Source organism: Hippocampus comes, unplaced genomic scaffold, assembly GCF_001891065.2.
Source record: "Hippocampus comes isolate QL1 unplaced genomic scaffold, H_comes_QL1_v1.1 scaffold111, whole genome shotgun sequence".
Lineage (NCBI taxonomy): Eukaryota > Metazoa > Chordata > Actinopteri > Syngnathiformes > Syngnathidae > Hippocampus > Hippocampus comes.
Genome location: NW_017805698.1, coordinates 3,565,398 through 3,591,055, shown reverse-complemented (window position 1 = coordinate 3,591,055; position 25,658 = coordinate 3,565,398). Strand labels below are relative to the sequence as shown.

General features: G+C 40.9%; 2 protein-coding genes and 1 long non-coding RNA gene across 4 annotated transcripts in view; all 3 read left to right on the top strand.

Annotated features, from left to right (window-relative positions):
- Positions 1 to 372: 372 nt before the first annotated feature.
- Positions 373 to 21,565, top strand: LOC109523346 (retinitis pigmentosa 1-like 1 protein). 2 transcript variants are annotated; one of them, XM_019882431.1, is made up of 12 exons: positions 374 to 601; positions 8,269 to 8,363; positions 8,582 to 8,902; positions 8,939 to 9,209; positions 9,581 to 9,684; positions 10,454 to 10,571; positions 14,035 to 14,127; positions 14,932 to 14,958; positions 15,868 to 15,882; positions 18,427 to 18,543; positions 19,333 to 19,392; positions 19,483 to 21,565. In XM_019882431.1, the coding sequence occupies exons 1-12, from the start codon at positions 535 to 537 to the stop codon at positions 19,509 to 19,511; spliced, it is 1,317 nt and encodes a 438-aa protein (XP_019737990.1). In that variant the 5' UTR covers positions 374 to 534; the 3' UTR covers positions 19,512 to 21,565. The 2 variants fall into 2 exon arrangements, with proteins under 2 accessions (XP_019737989.1, XP_019737990.1); XM_019882430.1 differs by having other exon boundaries at positions 373 to 601; positions 8,582 to 9,209.
- Positions 15,913 to 17,961, top strand: LOC109523347 (uncharacterized). Its single transcript, XR_002169745.1, has 2 exons — positions 15,913 to 16,717; positions 16,752 to 17,961. It is a non-coding gene; the product is annotated as an uncharacterized LOC109523347 (long non-coding RNA).
- Positions 21,566 to 24,121: 2,556 nt separating the features above from the next.
- arsh (arylsulfatase H) overlaps positions 24,122 to 25,658 on the top strand; it is a 26,767-nt gene continuing 25,230 nt past the window's right edge. Inside the window, exons 1-2 of the mRNA XM_019882291.1 lie at positions 24,122 to 24,346; positions 25,463 to 25,612. Of these exons, the coding sequence (XP_019737850.1) occupies positions 24,342 to 24,346; positions 25,463 to 25,612 (155 nt within the window). The 5' untranslated portion in view covers positions 24,122 to 24,341. The remainder of the gene's footprint in view (positions 24,347 to 25,462; positions 25,613 to 25,658) is intronic.

Genomic DNA, 25,658 nt, shown 5'->3' with positions numbered 1-25,658 from the left:
ATTTTTGACACTGAATCAAAATGTTTTCTCACACATACTGCATATTTTTGTCGATAATTATTTTTATTTTCAAGTTTGACCTATCAAAGCTTGCGCAACCATGCTCTGTCAATTTTATAAGATGAATGGCATTTCAGGAAATGGTGCTTCCATTTAGAGTTTCTTCAAAGGTATATGACATTTTTCTCACGCTAGACCCTCGATTTAATGTGTACTTTGGAGGAGGCAAAATGTGTTTTTAAAATACAAAAAGATAAACCGAGTGGAGGGAAAAAGAAAAGCCGGCTCGTGTCTTGTCCGCTTCCCCGGTGTGTCTGATTTTGGGAAGAAAAAAAATAGCCCCGCCCACCCCAATAAAGCCCGGAACCTTCTCTCCTCCAATCCAGACAAAAGAAGGAGAAAGGCGAGGAAGAACCTTATCTCAGCACCTTGGACACGGCTTCCAGCACACACACATACACACACTTCCGAACCTTCGCACCTTTATTGTCCAACATAACCCGGTCCATTCGAACCGCTGAAAGCCGTGTTCCAATGATGTCATACCTGTGGATCCTGCTGCTCTCTGGAGCCTTGTTGGCTGGACGTGCTAACACACAAGGTATTTATGATTTTTTTTCTCTATCTATCTATCTATCGCTCTTTCTATCCATCTATGCGCCCATCCATCCATCCATATCATTTTTCACTGACATCCACCTCATTGCCCATTGCACTGTGTATGTGTGCATGAACAGCGTGTTAACAAGATTGATTCATAATAATTGATAGTGAACAAATGGGAGAAGCCTCAAGGGACTGTGGTGGCTCCACTGTCATTGACTTAATTGCAGTTCTGTGCAGAAGTATTCGGCCAAAAAGACTTGTTTCAGTATAAACTGTGATTTTGCCACCCCAATTGAGTTGATCTCAAAGCATGTGATTTAATTGAAGGCTTTCAGAGGGTTTATGCAAAAATCGCATTTAAGGGATTTCAGCTACTTGATATGCATTTCCAGGGCGTCAAGTCACATTTATTTATCTAGCCCTTCATCACAAACAGTCTCAAAGAGCTTCACATGCCCACAGTTGACAAATATTAATGACATCCCCTGACCTTAACCCCCAGGAGGGCAAGGAAAAACTCCCAAAACCCAGTCTGAGGAAAATGAGAAACCTTAAAAAGGGGGCACAGATGGGAGAATCCCCCTCCCAGGATGACCAGGCTGCAATGGATGCCGAGTGGACAAACATTTGACACAATATTGTACTATACAGGGTTAATTATGAAGATATAAAAGTCCATTTAAAAACATGAAAACGCTGCAGGGAGACGCCTTCGGAGAAGTGGCTCCATTTCAACTGAGGTAGCTGCTCTAATTTCCGTGGGCAGGGCATTCCAGAGCACTGGAGCCCGATTAGAGAACGTTTTAGAACATGCAGACTTTTTTTTTTGGCTCTCGGAATCACTAAAAGACCAGCGTGTTGTGAACGAAGAGTTTGGGGCAGAACATACGGTGTCACTAAGTCAACGAGATCGGAAGGTGCTAAGCTGTGTAATATTTTATTAGAGCAAAACCTTGAAATTGTATCTCAAATGGACCGCAAGCCAATGCAAGTTAGCTAATATCGGGGTAATGTGATCGAACTTCTTTGTCCTTGTCAAGAGTCTCGCTGCAACATTTTGTACTCAATGCAAGCTTTTAACACTGGACATGGGAAGACCAGAGAGCAAAAGGTTGCAATAACTGAGGCGAGATGTAACAAATGCATGAATTATGATGTCTGCGTCACCAGTAGATAAAATGAGATGTATCGTAGTGATATTGCAAAGGTGAAAAAAAAAACACAATTCTTGCTATATTCTCAACGTGCATTTGAGAGCGTGGAATCAAGTATAACACTGAGATTTTTTTTGGTGAAGCACTTTTGGTAATAGTACATTTATCAAGGCTGAGAGTAGTGTCCTTGAATAGGTGCCGATCTCAAGCAGGGCCAATCATCATCATCTCGGTTTTATCAGGGTTAAGAAGCAAAAAATTAAAAGTCAACCACTGTTTAATCTCAGCAAGGCACAGAACGAGATTACAGCAACTGTGCGGGTTAGTTATTTCTCCCGGCATATATATACATACATATATATATATATATATATATATATATATATATATATAGTTGGGTATCATCAGCATAACAGTGAAAACTAAATATTTATGGAAGATGTTACCGAGTGGAAGCATGTAGATGCTGAACAAGAGAGGGCCACGTACCGATTCCTGTGGGACTCCACATGTAACATTACAAAACTCAGAAGTTGTATTACCATAAATTACACGGTGCGGAGCACATCGGAACAGGAAATGAACTACAGTGCGTTATGCCATACGTCAGACAGGGGGAGTGTCCTAGAAGGTTAAAAATCCATTCATATATTATGGAATATTTATAATATCATCCATCCATTTGTTATCCAAACCGCTTATCCTTATGAGAGTCACAGGGGTGCTGGAGCCATCTTCGGCAGTAGGCAGGGTACACCCTGAAGTGGTTGCCAGCCAATCGCATATTCATAATATCAAGAATATACAATAATACTAATCTAGTAATATTATTTGTTTTGTTTTCACAATATAGTCCTGAGTTTTGATTTTTACTATTGAGGTCATAATGTGAATTTTAAAACTAAATCTTCGGGTCTCTGGGATGAACCTGTTTAAAAAAAAAAAAAAAAGCTCCACAAATGAAGTTATTGCTTCGCAAAAGTGCTCTGCAATGAAATATAAAACAAAATATTTTGAGCCGTGAAATCCCTTTAACATGAGCTCATATGAACACATTTTCTACCTGGAAAAAAATGAATACTTCCTTTCAAGGAGACATACAATTTTTTTCACATTTTAAAACCATTCTCATGTGTTTATTGTATATCGCTGACAAAAGTGCAGTGTTCAAATTTCAGATTGTCACTTGAAAGTGGCTTTGGATCTGCGCCTTACGTAGCCTCTAAGTCATCGACGGAAAATCTTTGTGTGGGTGCGGTGTTTTGTAAATTTGCTGAATTGCAATGTCACAATTGGGCTGAATACAGAACTGCTCGCTCACAGACACCTTTTTCATAAATAAACAGATAAAAGATTTACTTACTTTAACGTCACACTTGATTGGTGGCACACACCCGGGAGACACAACTTTTTGTTCACAAATCGTTTAAAAATTAATTTTCCATCAAGTGAGCTTAGCACAATTAAAAAAAAAAAAAAAATTGTTCTCTGTTTTCTAAAGCTGTTTCATCTCCCCCCAAGTTCCTCTGACACCCTCTAGTGGATATATTATGTATGTGTAACTCAAGAAGTGGCCAATGAAAGCGATTGCAAGCCTGATGTGGGTGGGCTTGGTATTGGATAGATGGATGAGATGTTGGGCACTGTGGCTTTGCTGATTCCCTTTGGCTTTAACTGACAAACCAGGCACGCGCGCACACACACACACACACACACACACACACACACACACACACACACACACAACATCACTCATCTGTGTCCCATCACACCATTTTCTTAACCGTTGATGTGTGTTGACACTGAAACAAGAGACGTGCTTGCTCGCCTGTTGGTGTGAATTAGTCAGCCTTTATGCCTTATATAAAGATACAAAAGTGACATATGCGTAGGGAGTGTCTGTGTAATCAGAGCTGACCTCCAGCTGGAGAAAACACCCGACAACTTCACTTCCTCTCCCCTCAGGGTCCTCAACATATGAGTGAGTGTTAATGCATGCCCGAATGTGGACGCTGTACAGAACATAGTCATAAGTGTTTAAAAAGGTGAAATGGAAGGTTCCCTACCCCGAGATGAAGGTTTGTATGATGCGCGCCAGGTGTGTGTGTTTACGCATTCAACTGCCCTCTGGTGATCGTGTGCTTGATTGGGGAAAACGGCACTTTGTGACCTACAAACACACAATGGAGAGATATACTTAGCACAACAACGTGTGCGGTCCTATCGACTGATTTACACGGAAAACGCGTCTGTCCTTACAAAATTTTCTAGGTACGAAATTTCTTTCCGAACCAATTAATTTCGTAAGCAGAGGTACCACTGTATTGGTGTAAAATACTGTACAGGGGCTCCTCCAAAATCGTCATTAAAAGTTGTCTCTAAAATTTTAGATTTTACATTGACGTTGTGGGGTGCAAGTCATCACGTCATCAAAATGTTGTGATGCATTCTCATATTTTTGCGTAGTTTAATCGGGAATGTCGTTCACGCACTTTGAGCCAACACCTCAAGTTACGTTGCACCTCACTGTTGCGAGTCGAGGGTTAACGTCTGGGGTTTGTTTGCTTTCGTTTGACACGACCATGTGGTTTGGACTCAGAGGATAGCGTGCGACCACGCAGAGACGCGGATGAGTCAGAAGCCTCCAGGGAAAGCTGTGGCGAGGAAACAACGAGAGCGCGAGAGACAAAAGGAAAGAAAAGGAGGCAGCAAGAACCCTTCAGATCCAAAACAGAATCACCTTTAAAGGGAAGGAGAACATCTTATACATAGTAAAAACTTCCCTTTAAGGCTAGGCCTGTACTTGCATGTTACTCTGTATGTTGGCAGTATCGAGAGAGAGTGGGAGGGGCTTTTATGCCCCCCCCCCCCACACACACACACACACACGCCGTTATTTTTTTAGAGTGACTGATGGTAATTAACAAAGGAAGTGAAAAATGAGAACACAAAGTACTGAAACAAGCAGATGACTTTTTGGTTGTTGTTTTTTTACAAGGGTTTACACAGTTACATCATCAACTCATCATTCTCTAAACTAAATCTCATTATGTGTCATTGTCTGCATGTTTACCGTAAAACATCGACATTCTTTCGGGTTCATTTGGATTTCAAAACAATTTTCCCGTAGGTCATAATGGAAAGTGAATTAGACCGTTCAGTGGGCAAACCCTTTCAGAATTGCACAGGCACTCTTTGAAGTTACATTTTACCACTCTGAAATTTCACACAAGCGTAGGAAGACATGAACCATTGTGATTGCAAAAAATAAAAAAAATCCCGAAAAAGATTTCATTTTTAATGTTTAACGTCATACAAGTGGATTTTTTATTTTATTTTATTTTTTTAAAAGCTAAGTACCAATGTAATGTAAAACATTGAAACAGTAGAATACTGTACTTCCTTCTGTAACAGGCGACGACACGTTCTCTTAACACCATGGTTGAGGCAGTTCCTTTTTTGGGAATGCGTGTCCCAAGAAGCCAAAGAAAAAGCAAAGCAGCTAAGCCATATGGAAAATGCACAACCTGTTTTTTTTAGGGATACTACTTGCGCCATTCGCTACGGACCCAGAAGTCTGTCACTCCTGTAAGAAGTCCTCTCATGTTGTCCGTGACAGGCCAGTATTTTCTCTTCCGATGGTAGCAAAAACAGCGCAGAGTCAATATATCGCTTGCCCAATAAGCATTTGGAACAGCCTAATATCTACGACCATGAATTTGAAGTTGAATGGAAAAACTCCCAAAGGCACCTTATGGGTGCTATTGACTCAGTTGTCTTTGAAGTTCATGACAGCTGTTGTCAGTAAACAAAAGCAGCCTTGTGATCAAAAACATACAACTGTTTACAGTTAGTCTGAACACAGAGCCCGGGGATAACCTTGGGCGTGAGCCGCATGCTGCTTCACCAAGTCTAAAGACAGAGAGTACGTCTGCAGCCTTTTCTGGTAACGTTCCGTTACAAGCTCGTACACATCTGCCGCTTCACGTCCCTTCAAATAAATGATTGAGCGCTTATGTTTACATTAGACGTGGCACTGTGCCGCGAGGTACGGGAAAAAAAAAAAACTCGTCGTCGCTCTTATCACATTTACTCAGCATGCATGCCGGGTTGCTTTTCTGCTGTGTGTGTGTGTATGTGTGTGTGTGTGTTTGAATTCATGAATGCACAGCAGAGGTGTGTTTGTGCACGTTAAGTAGGTTTGTTTAAGCCTAACTATTTTTTTTTGGAGGGGGTGAAGGGAGGGGAGTGTTTGATCCTTGAAGGTGTGTTTGTGCTGAGAGCGTGCCAGGCCGTCTCATTCGGAGGATTTACGACACGACGCGCTACCCTTCGAGCTTCAACTGCTACACTTGGCAAACAGAGATGTTCCGTTACAAAGCTTGCATGTATAATGAGTCGAAGCTGAAGAGTCAGTTTCCTCGTCAAAGAAAACAGTAATGGCACTTAAGTCATCATATTCAGTACATCCATCTATTTTACCGATCTCCAATGACTTTGGGAGAGAAGTGAGCTACACCCTGGACTGGTTGCCAGTCAATCACAGGTTATATGGACACAAACAACCGCACTCCAATTGACACCATTGAAAAGTCTTTTAATTAATCAAGCAAACATTCATGTTTTTTTTTTTTTTTTTGTAATACCGTAGTAAGATGAAGTCGCTGGAGAAAATGCGCGCGAGCGCTGCAAAAATCATCAGTCAACTCAACATCCAAGATTTGACCGCTGAGCCGCAGAAATGTGAGGCAGACTTGGGTCATCGTGCTGCCATATTCAACAATATTCATATGCAATGTGCAAGTCCACTTTTCCTACGGCAATGTCACCTCTTGGCTAATGTTGCCTTCTTGGTTTACACAAAAAAAAAAAAACATTCTGGCTCACACAACACTCCCGCCCATCAGGCACTCGCTTTGCTGTCTCAGCTCCTCACACGCATCGGGGAAATGTCACAGCGCCATCTCAAAGACGCACAGGCGCGCGCCAAACAAAGATGGGCTCATCTTATTTTCTCATTAGTGCTTACTCGCAATGCCAGCATGGATGCAGGCTTTTTTTATTTATTTATTTATTTTTTTTTGTAGAGGCAGGTTGGATATGATTGATGTCATCCCATTGTGGCTGCAGCAGGAAAACATTAGTACAGGGTGGGGCTGTGTGTGTGTGTGTGTGTGTGTGTGTGTGTGTGTGTGTGTGTGTGTGTGTGTGTGTGTGTGTGTGTGTGCGTGCGTGCGTGTGTGAGAGAGAGTGAGTGAAGTTATGCATGTTGGAATATGTAGTGAAACTGTTTCGACCTTTCAGGCAAAAGTTTGAAGTAACAGATGGACAACAAATGCAACGGTTATACAAATCCCAAGCGGTCTTGTTTTGTTTCTTCGTAGCTTTTTCAACGACACGCAGTGGAACCGCTAATGTTGAACACAATTACGTAGTTTTTCCTTTGTGCAGTCATCTCTTCCAGGATCAAATGGCCACCATCGTAAGACCTCGTAATAATAACAATTTTAATTTCAAACAGCCGTATCAAATGGCCACCATCATTAGACCTCGTGATCAATAACAATTTAATTTCAAACAGCCATATCATTGTCGAACCAAATTAGCTGCTGTTCAGAGTACAATGTAAAAAAAAAAATCTGGAAAACTATATACAAGGAAACGTGAATACATTTAAATTTTTTTGTTGAAATACTCCAAGGATCACAAATTATCGACATTTTTTTTCTTTTACACCTCGTCTGTGGGATGGAACCTGAGCGTTGTCACAAGAGTGCCTTATTGGAAACAGAGGTGAGAGTGTGTGAGGGTGAAACCAGTAAAGACAATAAAAGTATTTTCACTTGTTGACAAAGCGCTTCCTACGCAACACTGTGTGTGTATGTGGCGCATTGGACATAAGTACAAACGACACACCAAGTTGACAACTTCACTGAGCGGTCAAGATGAAAGTGAATCTAAATCTTCAACAGCTGGCTGAAAATGTCATTGGGAGGGGTGGGGTGGGGGGGGGGCAGTGTTGAGCATTATTATGTAAATTCACGACATTGTTGCCATGCAGCAAAATTCAGAATGGTTTAATTTCACACTTGATGGGTGGGTAACGATATACTGTACAGAGGCCCTCCAGAGACCCTTCTATTTTCTTATACATGCTATTTCACATCATATTTATTTAGTTGCCTCACACAACTCTATCCATTTGCTTTTCTCTCAACATGTTGATTTTAAAAATAACCAGGAAAACGTTTCTCCTATATCACCCACGACAGCTGTTTGTAGTCCAAAACATTCTCAGGGCTATTTTTCACCGACATTGTCCAATTTGAAATTGTCTTACGTTTTGAAAATGCATGAATCAAGGTTTTAGGGCAGTAGGAAACTGAGTGTTGGTCATTCTTCTGTTTATGGTATGATGTTTGCCAAGCTGTATTTTTTTTATTCTTATTTTTTTGAGTTTGCCCTTCACTAAATGCTCACACTTTATTATTTCTCTGCCATTTATTAGATGACGTGGCCCCAACAGAGGATGATACCGTCCATTCAACCTTGCTGCCTGAAATTGTCGAGAATTTAGACTTACATGCTGAAGCTGGAATAGAGGTGAGGACATGTTGGTTCATTGCGAGGTCACACGTGTGTTTGGTAAACTGACAACCACTAAATTTGATCTTCATTATTCCTAGTGATAGCACATTGTGGTACGATATTGTTGTTTAGGGCTCTCACTTTCGGGTTTTTAATAGAATCGATTATCCTATTAATTAATCTTTTGATTACAGCACTCAAATAATGAAACTTTGGTTCTCCATTAAATACAGAAAATAGTGCCAGTAAGTGAACCTGAGCCAACTGATGCTGGAGCCCATGAACATGTGACTCCACCTGAAGGAGAAGCACAACCAGACGCGCCGTCAGAGACAGACCCAGAACCTGATCAATCACAACCAGAGGCTACTGCAGACAAAGAACCAGAGGCTACTATCGAAGGAGAAGCAGAAACAGCTCCAAAAGTAGAAGAAGAGTCTACAGCCGAACCAGAACCAGAGGCTGCAGCAGAACCGGAACCAGAGGATGCAGCAGGTCCAGAGGCTGCAGCAGGACCAGCATCAGAACCAGATGTTGCACCAGAACCAGAGGATGCAGCAGAACCAGCAGCAGAACCAGAACCAGAGGAGGCAGCAGAACCGGAGGCTGCAGCAGAACCAGAACCAGAGGCTACAGCAGAACCAGAACCAGATGCTGCAGCAGGACCAGCAGCAGAACCAACAGCTGCAGCAGAACCAGCAGCAGCACCAGAACCAGAAGCAGAGGATGCAGCAGAACCAGAAGCAGAGGATGCAGCAGACCCAGAACCAGAGGCTCCGGCAGAACCAGAACCAGATGCTACTGCAGAAGGAGAAGCAGAATCAGAGGCTGCTGAGTCGGAAGCAGCGTCATCAACGCAAGGTGATTCGGAACGTTTACACACAACATGACTTCACACTCAGTGATGGTGCGAACGGTCGTCTATCTCTTCATTTGCCGCTGTGATTCCCCAAGACCCTTAACCAGTTAACCGGTATGGAAAATGGACGGATGAGGTTCAGATTTAATCTAATCAAGTACATGCTTAGATGAGGCCTCCATCGTAGGTCTTCCACATCAAGTTTATTGAGTTTCTCTCCTCTTGGTGTCGAAGTCACAATCCTTTGTCCATTCTTATAAATGAAGGCTGTTTAACCCTTTCAGGGACAGCGGTTACTCCAGTGGACACCTTATCATGTTACAGGGTGCATGAAAGGGTTAAATCGCTCCTTGCTCACCCTTCACTCTTTAAGGTCCCGCGGCCGGTCCTGAACATCCAGATTCTGCGCAAGACATTCCCGATGTGGATGAAGAACCGAGCACCAGCACTGCTGATGTATCGCATGCCCACGAAGAGGTCAGTTCATGGCAGTCTTGGCAAGTTTACTGGAAACGACATCCGACATCTTTTATTACATTTTTTATATTTATACAACTTGCTTTTGCTTTGGTCATTGAATACAAATTACAAACTGTATTTAAAGGGGAAGGTGAAGCCAAGAATGTGCATACATTGTTTATCGCATGCAGTTCACTTAAAAGTTAAGAAGTATGTATTCCAAAAATATGTCAAAAACATTGCGTCTCCATACGGGGTCGCCATTTATAAATCTTTTCACGAGAATGTGACATACAGTATGTTCACCAGTTCCCGCCCGCTTTATTTACAAAGAAAACAGGACCGTTTGTAGATCTTCAGAACGACAGGTTACGTATTTATTTTTCTTTCCACGTACAAAAGCTACATCATAAACCATGATCATAACATCGCCATCGAAATGCAGCCAGCGGAATGTGCCCGATGTGGATTTCTTTTTTTTGTTGTTGTTTTTGTTTCACATCAAGACGTTGATGTATGAGAATCCTATTTTTCTCTACATTTCCTCTAATGGCCGCCACGTGATATCCATCTGAGGCACGATGGACACAGCGTCCTACGATTAAATCCATCGCTCTTAAAAACTGTTAGCGGACGCACGAAGCGCTACTTGCGTTATGATGGCCACCCCTTACGTTAATTAATTATTCAGTTTTTTTTTATTTTTAGTCCACAAATGCAAAAAGAGGTTGGGAGGGTAGTTCCGCTTTAACATCCCTCCCCTATGTTAAATAAAATATTTTCACAGCATGGCTCTGAAGATGAAGGCACAGCAGGAGCAGATGCAGCTGTGCCACATGACCAGTCGGCTCATGCAGGCGTGGAGGTGGACGTTGGCACAGAAATAAAGGCCCAGGTCCCTTCAGGTGAGGATGGCTGGTTTTGTTTCAGACTAATACACTTCCAGATGTGTTATTTGTCATCGGGTTTTGTACTGAGTAAGATTTTCTACAAACGGTAGCAAGAAAAATGATCGGAAAGTGGAATTCTTGAAGATACCATCCGTCTCTTCTGTCTCTGTGAAGACGGATGGTTTGTTAGCGGTGCGAGGAAGGCTTCCCATGTCAAGGTTGAGAAACCTCTGAACAGAGGACATGTCCTCGACATCACCTATCTAATGCTTTCATCACGTTTTGAAAGATTTGAAAAAGTAGCCACTAAAAAAAAAAAAAAAACCTGACACAGACATTTTTGGCTTCCAGATGTCGCCATGAAAATTCTTATGACTGAAGGGAATTCTAAACAAACGACTTTGGTTGGCAGAGACTTCTCCGCAAGGCATCTTAACAACTGGCAATTTCCATCCCAGACGAGTGGAATCCAATTTAATAGACACTGTACCTCAATTTATTTTCCTCTCGCATAAATACCTGAAATAGACACGTCCTTTGTTATTATCTTAACTCTGTCTTTAGCCGACACGCGCCACCTGTGCAGCAGATGTGGCCTCTGTTAAGATGGTATTTGCAGAGGAGTTTCAGGCAAAAGTGCTGCTGTCTGTACAAAAAAAAATGAAGCTGAAATTGAAAACTTCACACAGGGAGGCTGGAGCCGGAATCGAACCCACGACCTCCACACTTGTAAATAGAGTACACCATTTTAAAATGTTTCCTATGCCGTCATAGAAAACACACTCAGACAAAATATTGTATGTACACACATTAGTAAAAAGAAAACATTCAGAAATATTTTGATGCCAAATTCATCCAGACCTTACGAGATTAATCTAAGTTACCTTTTGCTTCGACAATTACAAGAGGTGCTCAACGTGGTGACTGTTAGCTTCTAGACATTTGGGTGTACAGTAAATTACAGCTTGGTCAATGTTAATGTTGGCCAAAGAGCCCAATGGGATTGCTGCACATGCTGTGTCCAATTCCCCGTAGGTACACTGAAGGATGCTGTGTTTCGCAGGAAACAGATGACATTGGCCCTTAGATCAGAAAAAAATTAGGCTGTAGCATGTCCAGACATTGTGAAGGTGAATCCTCATATTGCACGGTTTGATTCAGTTAACTGCACGGCTACCACACGCTCACCTTCGCATCTGTGGACGACTTCGAGTCTTCAATGAATCTAACATACACGTTTTTGGAATGTGGGAGGAAGCCCAAGTACTCAGAGAAAGCCCACGCAAGCACAGAGAGAACACGGAAACGGCACACAGAAAGGCCGTAGCCCAGACTTGAAACCGAAACGTCAGAACTGTGAGGCAGACGCGCTAACCACTATATAACACTCTAACCGCAAACTATGAAATCATAGCTTCAAATGAATGAAAAATCACGTTTGTTTATTGCGTGCGAGCTCTTGTTTCTGAATAAGTACTGCATTTTCACCAGTACGTCATATTGAAACCCGACTCCATGGCTATGCATGAAAGAAGTCAAAAATGTTGGCGAATCATTCATTTTGACACATGCAGTTCTCATGCAATCTCCTATTTCATATTGGACGGCAACTCCCTGTTTTCTCAGCACATTAATACGAAACCTAATTTTGGGAGGTTCTCTTTATAACACAAATCACCTTGACAGGTAATGAGATGGGTGGGTTGTGGTTAATTTACCTTGTATTGAGAGAGTGGTTATGTTGGAAGCAAAAATCTTCTGAATCATCTCAGTGTGACTTAATTACTGTGGCGGTATCGCCCTTCATTTGTCTGTACAAGTCTGTTCTTTTCAGGCCCATTTTTGATTGCTTTTCTTTTTTTTTTTTCTTTTTTTATTCCACGCCTTGTTTTCTCTTCAGCCATTATTCATCTGTTAAATATTATAACTGTGCTTTGTCAAAATCTCCCTAGCTGGATATCCTCCTTTTTGTCAGTCGTGAATAACAATTCTGTGGAACCTGAAAGGTCCAACGCAGTCCTGAGGCTGCTTGACCTTCTGTTTGTACTTAAATTCACAATTATTATTTTTCTCCCATCGGAAGTAGTGGAGAGTCGTACTCTTTTCCAAGGTCAAAACGTTTTGCCATTTAAAAAAAAAAAAGACTCGACTGTATCGGCAATGCTTCTTGTTATTTTGTTAAATGATTTTCATTTCATGTTGACTGGCTTTCTATGAGAAGTCCTGCATGGTTTTATGAGGCTATATTTTTTTATCACCAACATTTCTGTTGCCATGCCCCTGACTAACATGCACAAGCGTGATTATCAAATCCACATGTCACATATCCATCTTCAACAAAATAACAATGTTAGCGATACTAAGCTAGCATTAGCACTGAGTTCAAGTCAACGTGAGTCACAGCCGCAATGTTGGTTGAATGACTTTTTTGTTATGGTATGTTACTATAACATTGGTATCGGTTTGAAGTTGTATTTTTTGGAATGTACAATAATAAACGAAAGAAAAAGGTAATGAGCCTACCCACCGAGCATAAATGTTGCTAATTCTGCGTCCCTTTGGAATCATCTCAGCAGCTGCCTGAGGCCCCCCTTTTTTATTTATTTATTTATTTTTACTAATGTACTACTGATAGAGCACACAGACAATTTTAACAAATACCACAGTTTGTATTTATAACCACAAACTACCTGTTTAAAGGCATATTTGTACCTGAATTATTTGGCTACATTGGGTCATTCACTTCAGTGACCCTAAATATGACCGATACCATTGTGTGTCATGGGAGACAGCGTCACAACTCTCACCGTCTGCAGTGCCGACAAGGTATCCATAAAGCTACAAAATGTTCTCGCCAGTTTTTGTCCGACAGGAGATATCGTTTACAATGTCTTACTGGATGGACATGACATAACTCATGGGACTGACAGTATCTGGCTTAACACTTGTCCCAAATAAAAGTTATCTTTCATCCAAGATCCCCCCCCCCCCCAAAAAAAAACAGGATTCACTGCTTGAAACCGAAACTAAAAAACCATGAATCATAAATGATATATCGATGCGACCTTGACCTGCCTTACCTTACACTGAACACGCTGTGTAAATCTTCTAGGGTTTTCCCCAAAAAGCACAGAACGAATCTGTAATGTATCTTTGCTGTCAGATAATATCCCCAAATCCATGGTCAACACCAGTTCACACAATCATGGTCAACGCCCTTCGCTGCTATTGTTACGGGCTTTTTATTGAGCACAGCCCTGCGAGGCTTTCACTTACAACTGTTGAGGGGGAGAATAACATGATGATGGACGGGTGAGCTTGCTATGGCGATGGTGGGAAAAGACACCATCGTGTTATTGGGGTCGGGCGAGGGAGTTGTGGGGAACATCTGGACAATATCCCACTTGGGTGGAGATGGATGAAAAGTGACCTGCGGGGATTAATTTTGCCTTTCTCTCACCCCTACGTGTTTGGTCAGATGGAGGCTTTAACTTGGAAGATGCTCTGTCACGAGGCAACGCGCAGGACACGCCAGCCCATTCAGGGAGGAGCAAGAATGCGGGATCAGGGGGTGAGTATCTTATTAATCTTGAGAGGGGAACACTATAAGAATGTGTGAAGAGAAAGGTACATTTTCTCAGAAATAAGACGATGTTGCTTTTTATCAGCAGTTCTCTCTTGACCTGTTTTCCTTTAGCGGTAAATGATGGTTGAATTCTGACACCGCACTGTATAGGGAAGTGACTTAGGGATATTTGTCTCTGTTTCTAAGCTGCATGACTTTTAAGAGTTGAATATTCTTTAAAAATGTTCTCTCCGCTGTGTAATGTTAAACACGATGGATTAGAGGTGCAACAGTTTGTTGACGAATGTACACCTAATTGATTGTTAAATTAGTCAATAATTATTTTGGATTAATCATAGAATTATCTAAATATTGTGAGATGGTTTTTTTTTTCTTAAAGTACTGGTCCACTTCAAGTCAATTCAGCTTGGCAGTAGGAGCACAAAATGAATCAGAAGGTTTTTGTTCATAAAGCAAGCTTAAACATGAAAGTGAGATACAAAAGCTCATAGGGGCATCACACTGATTTAACATATCTTCCCACGCAGTTCTTTTACTTAACATTTTGACAATAATGCGGGAACAAGCGTTCTTTTTTTTTTTTTAATCTCCAAGCCCTTTTATTCTAAACCTGAAATCTGAGTCATTCAGGTCAGTTTAATCATTATAATCGAGTGAAAGGCACTCCTTCCGTCTGCTCTGTCATTAGTGGCATTGTGGGACAAGTTGACGCAGGTACTAAGGCAGTCGTGACGACACATGTGTTAACGAGGCTCTTGAACATTGACATCTTTTTTTCCTCCTCCTTAGCGCATGCTGCTGAAGCCACAGGAGGAGGTAAGCAGTCCCCCATCATATGTCGTACAAAAGTATTGGGCCACACCCCTGAATTACCGGACTTACTTGAGTGGTACCTTAGCTGATGAGTGACCCGACTTATGAGTTTTTGGAGCTACAAACCTTCACTCATCTTTTTTTTTTTTTTTTTTTTTTTTTTACCTTGAGTTACAAGTAAAATTGCAAATGTGATCGATAGCTATGGTGGCAGCGAAATTTACAACGAGCAGCAGTTTCGCCAATTATATCAACTTCATCTTACAAAAGTCAGCTTGTGTAATGCTAAAGCACGATACAAAACGCTATTGATGGGCTAATGAAACTAGCATAAATGATGCGGTAGTAGGTAGGTTGTATTTGAGCACAAGGTGTAGAAATACATGTAGAGAGAGCATGTAACAATACTCGTTTCATCGTCAGTTGTACGTGTATTTTACCAGTGTATTATAATGCCTCCTGGTGGCGAAGGCACACACACCAAAAGGAGTAGCACAATGCCCATTGAGTTATCATAAGGTACAAACGGTTTAATTTCTTATATTTTATTCCATGATGTCATGACTATATGGTTTCATCATGTATGCATAGAATACTGTAGAGTGCTATTTTTCTTACTAAAAAACACATTACACAAAAATGGCGGTGTTCTTTGCAGCGCTGGAGCGAATTAATGGCATTTCCATTCGTTTCAATGGGGAAAGATGATTTTAGATGTTTTGAGCGTGGTGACCGAAGGATTAAAAATTGTATGTCGAGGCACCACTGTATAGACAACATTTTTCATTCATTTTTCACTATCATAAAAGAATTTTTAACCACAAGCAGTGTTTTAAGCAACATTTAAAACAACACTGTCACGCTAGTTTACTCAGAATTTGATGTCTTCTTACTTTTCATTTTTTCCATCAGAAATCGACGCTGAAGGTGAGTTCCCTCCATTTGTGTGTCTGTGTGTGTGTGTGTGTGTGTGTGTGTGTGTGTGTGTGCGCGTGTGTGTGTAACCAACTACTTGTGTACTTCCTGTTAGACTTGCAGCACCAACATTTCCTTATTCTTTATTGCATAACATCAGCGTTAAGCAACTTCCCAAATGTGCTTCTCACAATAAGAGTCCAACAAAAACACCATTCAGCTTACTGATTTTCATCAAGAATTCCAATGATAAATTTGCAAGCTGTTTTTCACAGATACATCAAATGGCTGCATGCAAATTGTGCAACCCCGAGTTTCGCTCATCACTGAAGCGTTTCAAGCCTACGCTTTCCCTTCAGCATGTTGGAGCAAGCGCGGACACCAGAGCTATCGTAAAACATTCTGGTACCGGCAAGCTTAGATTGTCTCTGTAACTGGCTGAAAGACGAGAAGAAATTCAGTCAGTTGTGACGGTGATACTTGATATTTTGAGATACAGCATGTGCCTTTGTCTCTGCGTGTTTAATACAGATGAATGCATTCATACAGTAAAGCCCTCTGTGTAAACGTGAGTAATTGACGTCCCCTTATTTAAAAAAAAAAATTGCCTATATCAATAGTTTACAAAGAAAATATTCTACAAACTAAGACACCAAAGCAGTTTAATATCATGCCAATTTCATTTGACAACATAACCCTAAAAAAAAATCAATGGCTTACAGATGTTTTGATTAATCACCTCAACATACTGTACTTTCTTGGCAGCGATTTTGTTAGCTAGTGCTTTGTCGCCATCATGTGACATCTTAGTTGCCTGTTACAGAACTAGCACAAAATGTCGGAATAGGTGAGAATAGGTTCCACACAGAATTTCTGATTAGGTGCAAGTTGACTGTACTCTGTTGCTTGTATTGGTTTTAGCGTTAGCATTCGTACTCCACAGGGAAGCGGAAATGATTTGTTTTGACAACAGGCAACAATTTGAAAGTGTGACTTACAGTATGTGAAACAACTGTCATTGATGTTCATGTTCAGCAAGTCCTCTCTCTATATGGCATTTTCGAGGTTACAAACGTCACAAAATGAGCTAGTTTGCGCAGCGGCCTAATGATATGTGGCACAAAGGGGTATGCTAAGTCACCACTGTACTGAATGTTTTTCCTTTTTTATCATGGCCTTGAAGTGTTTGTCCATGCAAATATTTAGAGTAATTATGGTTTTAGCACTATGCTAGCATATGTAAGCGACACTACTGTGCGTTCCAACAAATTTGGTTTGCACCACCGCCATAGAAACCGAATGAAGTAATACAGTATGCCAAGGACTCCTGTATATTTCTATTTGGCCACCAAAATGTATTTGAATGGAAAAACAAAGTTTTTTCAATCAAATACATGCCACAACACGAAGTACGCCAACATCTTCCGAATCACAGCCATCGCTCTCTATCAAAGATGTGTGTGTCATCCACGTGTGCCTTTCACGACTCATTCCACCTCCACATGCGTATTCAACTTCATCTTTTCTGACACATCATGTCAACCTGTTGCGAATGGCTGTCTTTGAATCCTTTTTTTTCATTCCCTCACTCACCGTTCCACCCTCCACCCCGTTCCACCCCGACATCCTTCCTCGCCGTCATTGTGTTGCTGTGGCGGCACAACATCCTGCCATCATCTTGGCATGGCAACCAAAATCACTTTTTTTTTCTCCCAACAAGCTAAATTATGCAGATTTGATATTGAGTCAGACGGCGCATGCGTGCTTTTTAGATGATGTGTGTGACTCAGCATGAAAATGATTCCCATCGCTGTTGCCATGGTGACTGTGTCTCAGCGGGAGACATGTCGCCACAATTACGTTTTTTTTTTTGGTTTTTTGTTTTTTTAATGTGTGATAATTACACTGCGAGAGGGAACTGGCATACAACACTGTGATAAGTACAGGACATGCATTGTTCTCATTCATACTCTGACAAACAACACGGCAGACATTTTCATTGAGATTTTACTCGCGGTGATTCATAGAATTACACCGCTTTAACTTAACCTGTGGTGAAAGTGTTGTAATCTGTGCGGAATGCGCGCATGCAAAACAGCCAACGTTTGTTATGAGGCACTTTACACAATTACCTGCAAACGTTGTGCACTATGCATGTGTTCTCACACGTATTTAATTTCATATATTTGACACATTAATATGCATGCTTTATACTGGCCGGCCTGCTATAATTTCATTCATTGAGCATAAGTCTTCAAAAAGTTGAAAATACATTTAAACAATAAGTAGTTTATACATAATACAGGTACCTTTAATTTAATAAAGTTAACAAAATAAAACATCCATACACAATTTCTTCTGCATTTACTCTAAGCTCATAAATCTTGTTTTTAAAATTGCCAACTTCCTTTCGACTGTCTTTATCGTTTTAAATATCACCAAAATATTTGATTCTGTTTGTTATAATAACATTCTGTTGTCTTTTGTATGAGTGACCACACAGACGCACCGGAGGCTGCAATGATTGATTTGAATATATTTGTTTTTGGCTTTTAGAATCCGGCTCGGGCTCCTTGGCAGCAATTTTGTGTGCAGTGGGTGTGGCCTTTGTGGGTGCAGGCACCGCATATTATACCTACCAGAAGAAGAAACTCTGCTTCAAGAATTTACACGGTACAGACAATCGAGTCTCTTTACCGAGACTGCCGCAATTATCACATAATTAGTGCACATTCACGTGCTGGTGTCAGCGTTAACTAAATCTGCACAAAATAATGGCTTACAGTAGAAGAGCTGTAATTAAAATGCATTTAAAAGAGACTATTCTGGTTTGATTGGCACTAGTTACACAAGTGGAGCTAAATATTAAAAACACTTCTCAAAGTGGTACAACCACTATAATGCAAATCTGCATATTATGTATCATACGTTTCAACTAGCTACTCTTAAAGAATTTGTCATTCAAACAAATACCGGCACACAACCAAAAGCATGATGTGAAACAAGATGTTTTTCTGCAAAGTCAGGTGGGAAAATTGTGTTATCACCATCAACAGAGACGCAAACATTGTGTGTCAATATTGTCAATTCAGCACCCTTTTTGTTGACAGTCAACTTGAACAATTCACCCGGTACAGACGCAAAAGGTATACCAGCATACACACATCATGTCAACAAAAAGATGACTGACCGAAACTGCCTGTTCAAGAGAGTGAATAGATTTGTTCTCAAGATTTGTTCATGTGTAAAAATAACCAAAAGACCAATTGTATGCAAATACAAATATGACCATATTTGGACATCCAGGTTTTCTTCCTGACATGCATGTTCACGTGACTGAAATGAAGTGAGGCGATTGCAAGTACTGTAAAGATATTATTTCCGAGATCAAAGGTTCATGGGTATGGATGTGTCCCGATGAGAAGGCATTTGATTGGCTAACGCCTTGTCTTACTCTTTCAGAAGAAGACCCTGAGGCTGCTCGCAAAGCCGACGCAGGCGAGGCCCAGTCGGACCCTCAAGGTACGACAAGCGCCCACATTACACATACACACATGCCCACACAACCAAGATTTGCTGTACATCATTTTTTTTTCTGGGGTCTTTTTGCAGTCCTTAGCAATTTGCTGAACTCCTCATAGAGCGGAGTTGATCATGTGACTCGACCTGGACCAACCACAGTCAAGCAAAGTGGCAAGCTCACTGTTAGGCTTTATCCACTGTGGAGCTGCATTACTGTGAGGCCCCCGGTTGGCGGCTGTGTGTGTGTGTGTGTGTGTGTGTGTGTGTGTGTGTGTGTGTGTGTGTGTGTGTGTGTGTGTGTGTGCGTGTGTGTGTGTGTTTCAAAAAGGGACTGAAAGTGTGTACGTGTGTGTATTCATTAGCACAGGATGTGGGTAAAAGCAACAAAGCAACTTAATTTGCATCAACAATTGGCCAGACATTTTGTTTGTCCAAGTTTTTCCAAATACTTTTGATAATTTTAATGAGGCACGCCCATCAATTTATAGGTATTGGGAAAAAAAAACAACACTGTGAGTGATGTCCTTTTATTGTCAGTTCCATTATTGTATGTTGACAGGGTTTATTTCAAATCAGCCACAATCTTGACGACGTAATTGACTACCTTTGAAAACTATGTCAACAAAAAATACATGTTAAGCAGTGTACGCACATCTGAACCGATTTTTGTTATGACACACATGATAAGTTAAAAAAATCAAAATAAAATCGCAAGTGTGGAATTCCTGCCCCACACAAAGATATACAGACGGGGTGGGAAAAAAATCACTCGTGACATGCCGCAGTCTGTACACTCAATTTTTCACAGACATCTCACAATCAGGCCTTTTGCTCATGTTGTTCAAAAGGGAAGAAAAATGCTCAGATTCGGCCGGATTATCAATGCATGTGTGTGCAGAGCGATTCAAGTAGTTAGTGGATGGGAAACGGAAGTTCAGATGCAATAGTTGCTCTATTGTGGCAAAGACAAATGACTTGGAGTAGGTGAGAGTTGATCCATTAAATCAGGAAATACGTCATGTATTGCCTAAACATTGAGATATACTGTACATAAACTAATGATTAATGAACAAAAAAAAAAAGACTAGTGTCTTTTACAGCATACAGTACTGTACGTGACTCCCTTAGCTTCAAAACAGCATCTCAATCAAAATTAGATTTTTATCGGGGGACTCGGTGAAACTGACTTGCAACTCTTTTTAGCTAAGTTTGGGAACCCTGCTGCGACGAGCAAAAAGTATCAGCACTGATGTGGGTTCCAAACAAGACATTTTGAACTTGGAAGACTTTGGCAAAGGCTCCTTTTCTGTTCCAAGAGGCATGATTGGTTGATGTTTATGGACTGATGGACAATAGCACCACCCAAAAGAGAAGACACTGCAACATTTCCATTTTCTAGTTTGGCGTCTCAATACTTTTGCTCATTTTGGTGTATTTTAAGACGTAAAAAAAAAACAAGAAAAAAGTCCCGATAGCGTTTTAGTGGCTGAGGTCATGTGTCACTGTGAGTTTTGTACTTCGATGTTGTCAGTCTGGTTTCTCTAGAGTGCCTTTCACCGTCCCTATCTGGCTTGTCCCGTGTACAGACACACTGAATGTCTCCTGAATGTCCACTCTTGAACGAGATGTTCACTTTAAAAGCCCGTCGAGCACTTAGCACTTGGCACTCTCAAGCCACAACTGAAGAGATTCACCTGCACGGTTGAATTACGGTACAGTCAGTCTGTCCAGTCGAACCGGGAAACTCCTCAGCGGAGGAGGCCCGGCAGCTTGAGAAACATCATTTGCTTTAATGCGGACTCTTGCGATTTCACTGAGCTGACGACTTTTTGTCTGCTCAGAATGGAGACTTTCACATCGCATTTCGCCTTTATTTATCGTCAAATTTGAGTCTGAGCATAACATTCAACGACTAAAACCCATTTTTCTTCAGCTATGAGAGTGAAAAATGTGATATCTTCATTAAGTAATAATTACATGCTCTATTCCGCCCCCGCCCCCTATTTTGTTTGTAAAAATACTACATTTGAAAGTTGCCTGAAAACAATAATTACCATATTGATTTAGAGTAGCTGTTGCATGAACCTAACTGTACATTGTGGGGTGGTATTGTTTGATCAAGCGATGTGTGTAACGTGTGACAATGGTTAGTTAGAATGTAAAGTCTGATTGTTTTTTTTTTTTTAAAGTCCCGTGCCCAACTGGAGATAACCTTAACTCCAACATAATGTTTGGAACAAGAGTGGGCACATTTTCCCACCGCTAAAATTGGTTCATTGAAAAATGAGCTTGAAAGGCAGTCATTTATTTCATCAAATAATTGGTTGACTGAAATGACATTTGACAAAATTCCTGTTTTATTTTAAATTCAAAATTATTTAATTGGAATGAAACTTCAAAATCTGATTTACAAACCCAATTCCGATGATGTCGGCGCGTGAAACTTCAAAATCTGATTTACAAACCCAATTCCGCTGGACGTCGGCGCTTTGTGTTCAACCTAAATAAAAACAGAATGCAATGATGTGCAAATCATGTGCAGCCTATATTTAATTGAATACGCTACAAAGGCGAGATAGTGAATGATCAAGCTGATAAACGAATTGGGTTTGTATTTATTTGATTTTTTTTTTTTTCCTGAATTACATGTGGTTTAGTGTCTGTCCTGCACATGTTATAAAATCTCTGCTTAAACTCATGCAAGTGCACCTCATGTTGTGGACTGCGAGTGCATTGTAGTGTCTACTGCCGATGACTCATATGTGTGCCTCTTTATTCCGTTCAAGCCAGCTGTCTTTTTCTGCCATTACTACCATTTTTTTTTTCAGATTCAAATCCTATCCATTGTCTATCGTGAGGTGCCTCAAGACTGATTGTTTTTGAATAGCGTGTGGTATCTTTAGTGCTTGTTCTTGTGGCAAATTGCTTAAATATGAGGGGCTGCGTCGATAACGATCGAGTTAATACTGTAGCACAAACAGCTAGCATCTGAATGTCTTTTTTTTTCTGTTGCCTTAGGGTTGCTGTGTTCCCTTTAAACCTTGCTTGCTGCTTAAACGGTTAAATAGGGTGTTGTGGAAAAAGTGCCACACGGCTGCAATACTGTACACGACAGAGGCTGTTACAAACAGTCTGGCCGCAATTACTTGTGATATCGAATGTTAATTATTTACAGTGAATGAGCTCGACGTTGCAAAATGCCCGGTCAAAGCTCCTTTTTTAAAATGCCTTGATGAAAATCGCAATAAAAAGGGATGGGCTAATTTGAGTATTTTTCCTTAATATGCCATCAGGAATATTTAAATGATCAATTAATCATCTGGCCAATAACCCTTCTAATCCTGCTTATTGTATTGATATTCTATTCAATATGACTAGGCGCAAGGACAATTAACCAATGGGAGTCTGTAAGACAGAAGGTGTGACCGAGGGTTTTTCTCAGTCATTTTGCTGTGCAAAGAGCAAATTTCGGAGACACTGAAAGTCACCTGCGTTTTTGTTTGATTGGACATTCTAAAAAAAAAGAAATAATACAGCATCAAACCGGTATTTCGTGTTTTGCAACCAAATGCACATGTGTAGCAGCCGCGCCTAAGAGCTACTTGCTTACAGTGCACGTTAAATACAGGGTATAAGGACATGGCATCAGAGAATCCAGAGGTGGAGGGAAGAGTAACTTCAGTAAGGCTATGTTCAGATGTTACGCCACTATTAATTGGTAATTCCTAATGATCCACAAATCGATTATCATGCCCATCCCTAATTGCCACTGTATCTTAAAACAAAAGTACGTCCAAAAACTCCAACTTTCAAGCTGTCATCCTAGAATGTAAGCACATCGGCTTGACTTTGTTACGTCATCAGTGGACCAGTCCTGCCTTATCAGCATATCTGAGAAGCAACAAGGTTATGAACATAAATCTCCGATTTGCTTTAAAAATATTGAGACATATCATTTCTTTTCTATGATTAGTCTGTGTTTTTTTTATGTAGCAACTGTATACTTCATGTTTGTCATCAAGCACTTGTGGTGTAAATAATGTTGGAGGTGAATAAAACAAGCAGTTTCGGTGGGAGTCAGTCTGTCTCTCTTATGTTTGTGTGGTTCATGCAATGCATTGTGGTCAATTTTTCAGCGCTTCTGAGATGTTAGTCAAACAATATAGGACGAAGGTGGCAAACGAGGACAAAATGGCCTTCAAAATAAAATACTCTACCTTCCAATGACCCTCATGTAAAATAAGTCTTGCATATTTATTCCATTACTTTTTACACTGTATAAAAAAAGTATTGTTATGAGTTTGTAACTGCCGATGTCAAACACAGTCGACAATGTTTCACATGTCGGAAATAATTCAAATAAAAGTACAGCGGTGCTGTAAACTGAAAACGGCATCATAATTGTGTACATTTATTGTGCAATTCCTCCTTGTGTGTTTTGAGAAATGTTTTGACAAAAAAATCATGTTTGCAGAACCATCAGCAATAAAATGAAAGTAAAATTCGTCGCAATTTGTAAACCTAACCTCTGGTCAGTCACAATTCAAATTTACGATACTGAGATAATATACTCTGAATGGACGATACTAACAGTGAAGTCCGTTTCTAAGACGTTCTTATTACTCCATAAAGGGATCGTGCTGCAATGACAGCAGTGTTTTTAGCGAAAGAAACAAAACAAGTAACCAGTGATTATGGCAACGTAAGATGGCTGCCCTCTGCTCACGTACGCTTTCTTTCCGGAAGAGTCGCGTGTTTTCCGCCTTGCTTGACTACCCAGTTGAACCGCGCAGCATCGACTGCGGTCCAATTTTTGCAACATCTACTGCAGCTGAACCTTTGCAGAATCTACTGCAGCCGAACCTTTGCAGCATCGACTGCAGCTGAACTTTTGCAGAATCTACTGCCGCCGAACCTTTGCAGCATCTACTGCAGCCGAACTTGCAGCAATGTGGTAAGTTCATAGTTTAACAAATAAACGTGAAAGGGGGGAAAAGTTCATTGGACTCTGTCAGCAGCGCCAACATTTATATGCACTCATATTCGTCATGATTCCATCGATGGTAAGAAGACAAATGAACGTATTTGAACAGATGTCAGTAGGAGAAGGTCTTAAGTCCAGCTTCAGTGTACTCAGTGTTTAACGTCGCTTGGCTCGTCACCTCAACAAAACTTGCTTTTTTATGGCTTGTGTGGCACAACTGTATTCATCATAAACTTTTGCACTCGTAGCTGATTTCGAAACTACGGTTTTCTCCCACATTGCAAAAACATGCATGGCAGGCTCATGGAACACTCTAAATCAATGGTGTCAAACTCAAGGCCCGGGGGCCAGATGTGGCCCGCCCCCACATCATTTTATGTGGCCCGCGAAAGCAAATCAAAAATGTCAACTTCCATGATGTTTGCTAAAATCTCTACCAAAATGTTAAATTCTCACATGTAATAAGAGACATATTGTAAGCATTTTCTTGTTACCAAACCCCTCATTACAGTAACTTAAATAATAGTGGAATACACCGCAATGATTGACTTTTTATACAGTTTCAGTCATAACGGCCCGCCAACGGAAACGGTAACAAAAATGAGTTTGACTCTAATTTAGACTCTAAATTGTCCCCATGTGTGAGTTTGAGCGTGGTCTGCTAAGGGCTGGCAACCTACAGCCTGAAAACTGCTGGGACATGCTCCAGGACTCCCGTGACCCTTGTGAGGATAAGCGGTTTAGAAAATTGATGGATCGACATTTAGTTCTCTTGATCTCTTATTCAACATGCCCAGGAAATCACAATGTCCCATTACTAGTGGGGTATTGACACAAATAGTCAGCTTTTTTTAAGAGGTTAACCTCTAACATAGAGCCATCACGCTACTCAAAATCATAATGCCCATTTATACGGTACAATGTAGTGTTTTATTAACAAGTTGTAAACCTTTGATCCGAGGTATATGATTCCAAGCTGCAAATATTTTGCTGAGGTCGGCAAGCTCTACATAAGAAAAGAGTGTGAGAGAGTTGCTGTATTGCTTTCTGACTCTAAAACATTTTTCCCTCTGCAATTTCTTTAAGGCCTTCCCAGCTAGCACCTCTCATCCTGTTCCTGGTGCTAGCGAGCAATGTCGTCGGGGAGGAGAGCGTCAGGAAGCCCAACATTGTACTGATGATGGCAGACGACTTGGGAATTGGTGACTTGGGTTGCTATGGTAACAACACCATCAGGTCAGTCCAAATTGACATTATAGTCCCGCACCTATGGACAAATACA

Excerpts from the sequence above, each read along its gene's own strand:
- LOC109523346 (XM_019882430.1), top strand. The coding sequence starts at position 535 with ATGATGTCATACCTGTGGATCCTGCTGCTCTCTGGAGCCTTGTTGGCT. Across the intron at positions 9,685-10,453 it reads TATCGCATGCCCACGAAGAG|CATGGCTCTGAAGATGAAGG; the intron begins GTCAGTTCATGG and ends ATATTTTCACAG. Across the intron at positions 10,572-14,034 it reads AAAGGCCCAGGTCCCTTCAG|ATGGAGGCTTTAACTTGGAA; the intron begins GTGAGGATGGCT and ends GTGTTTGGTCAG.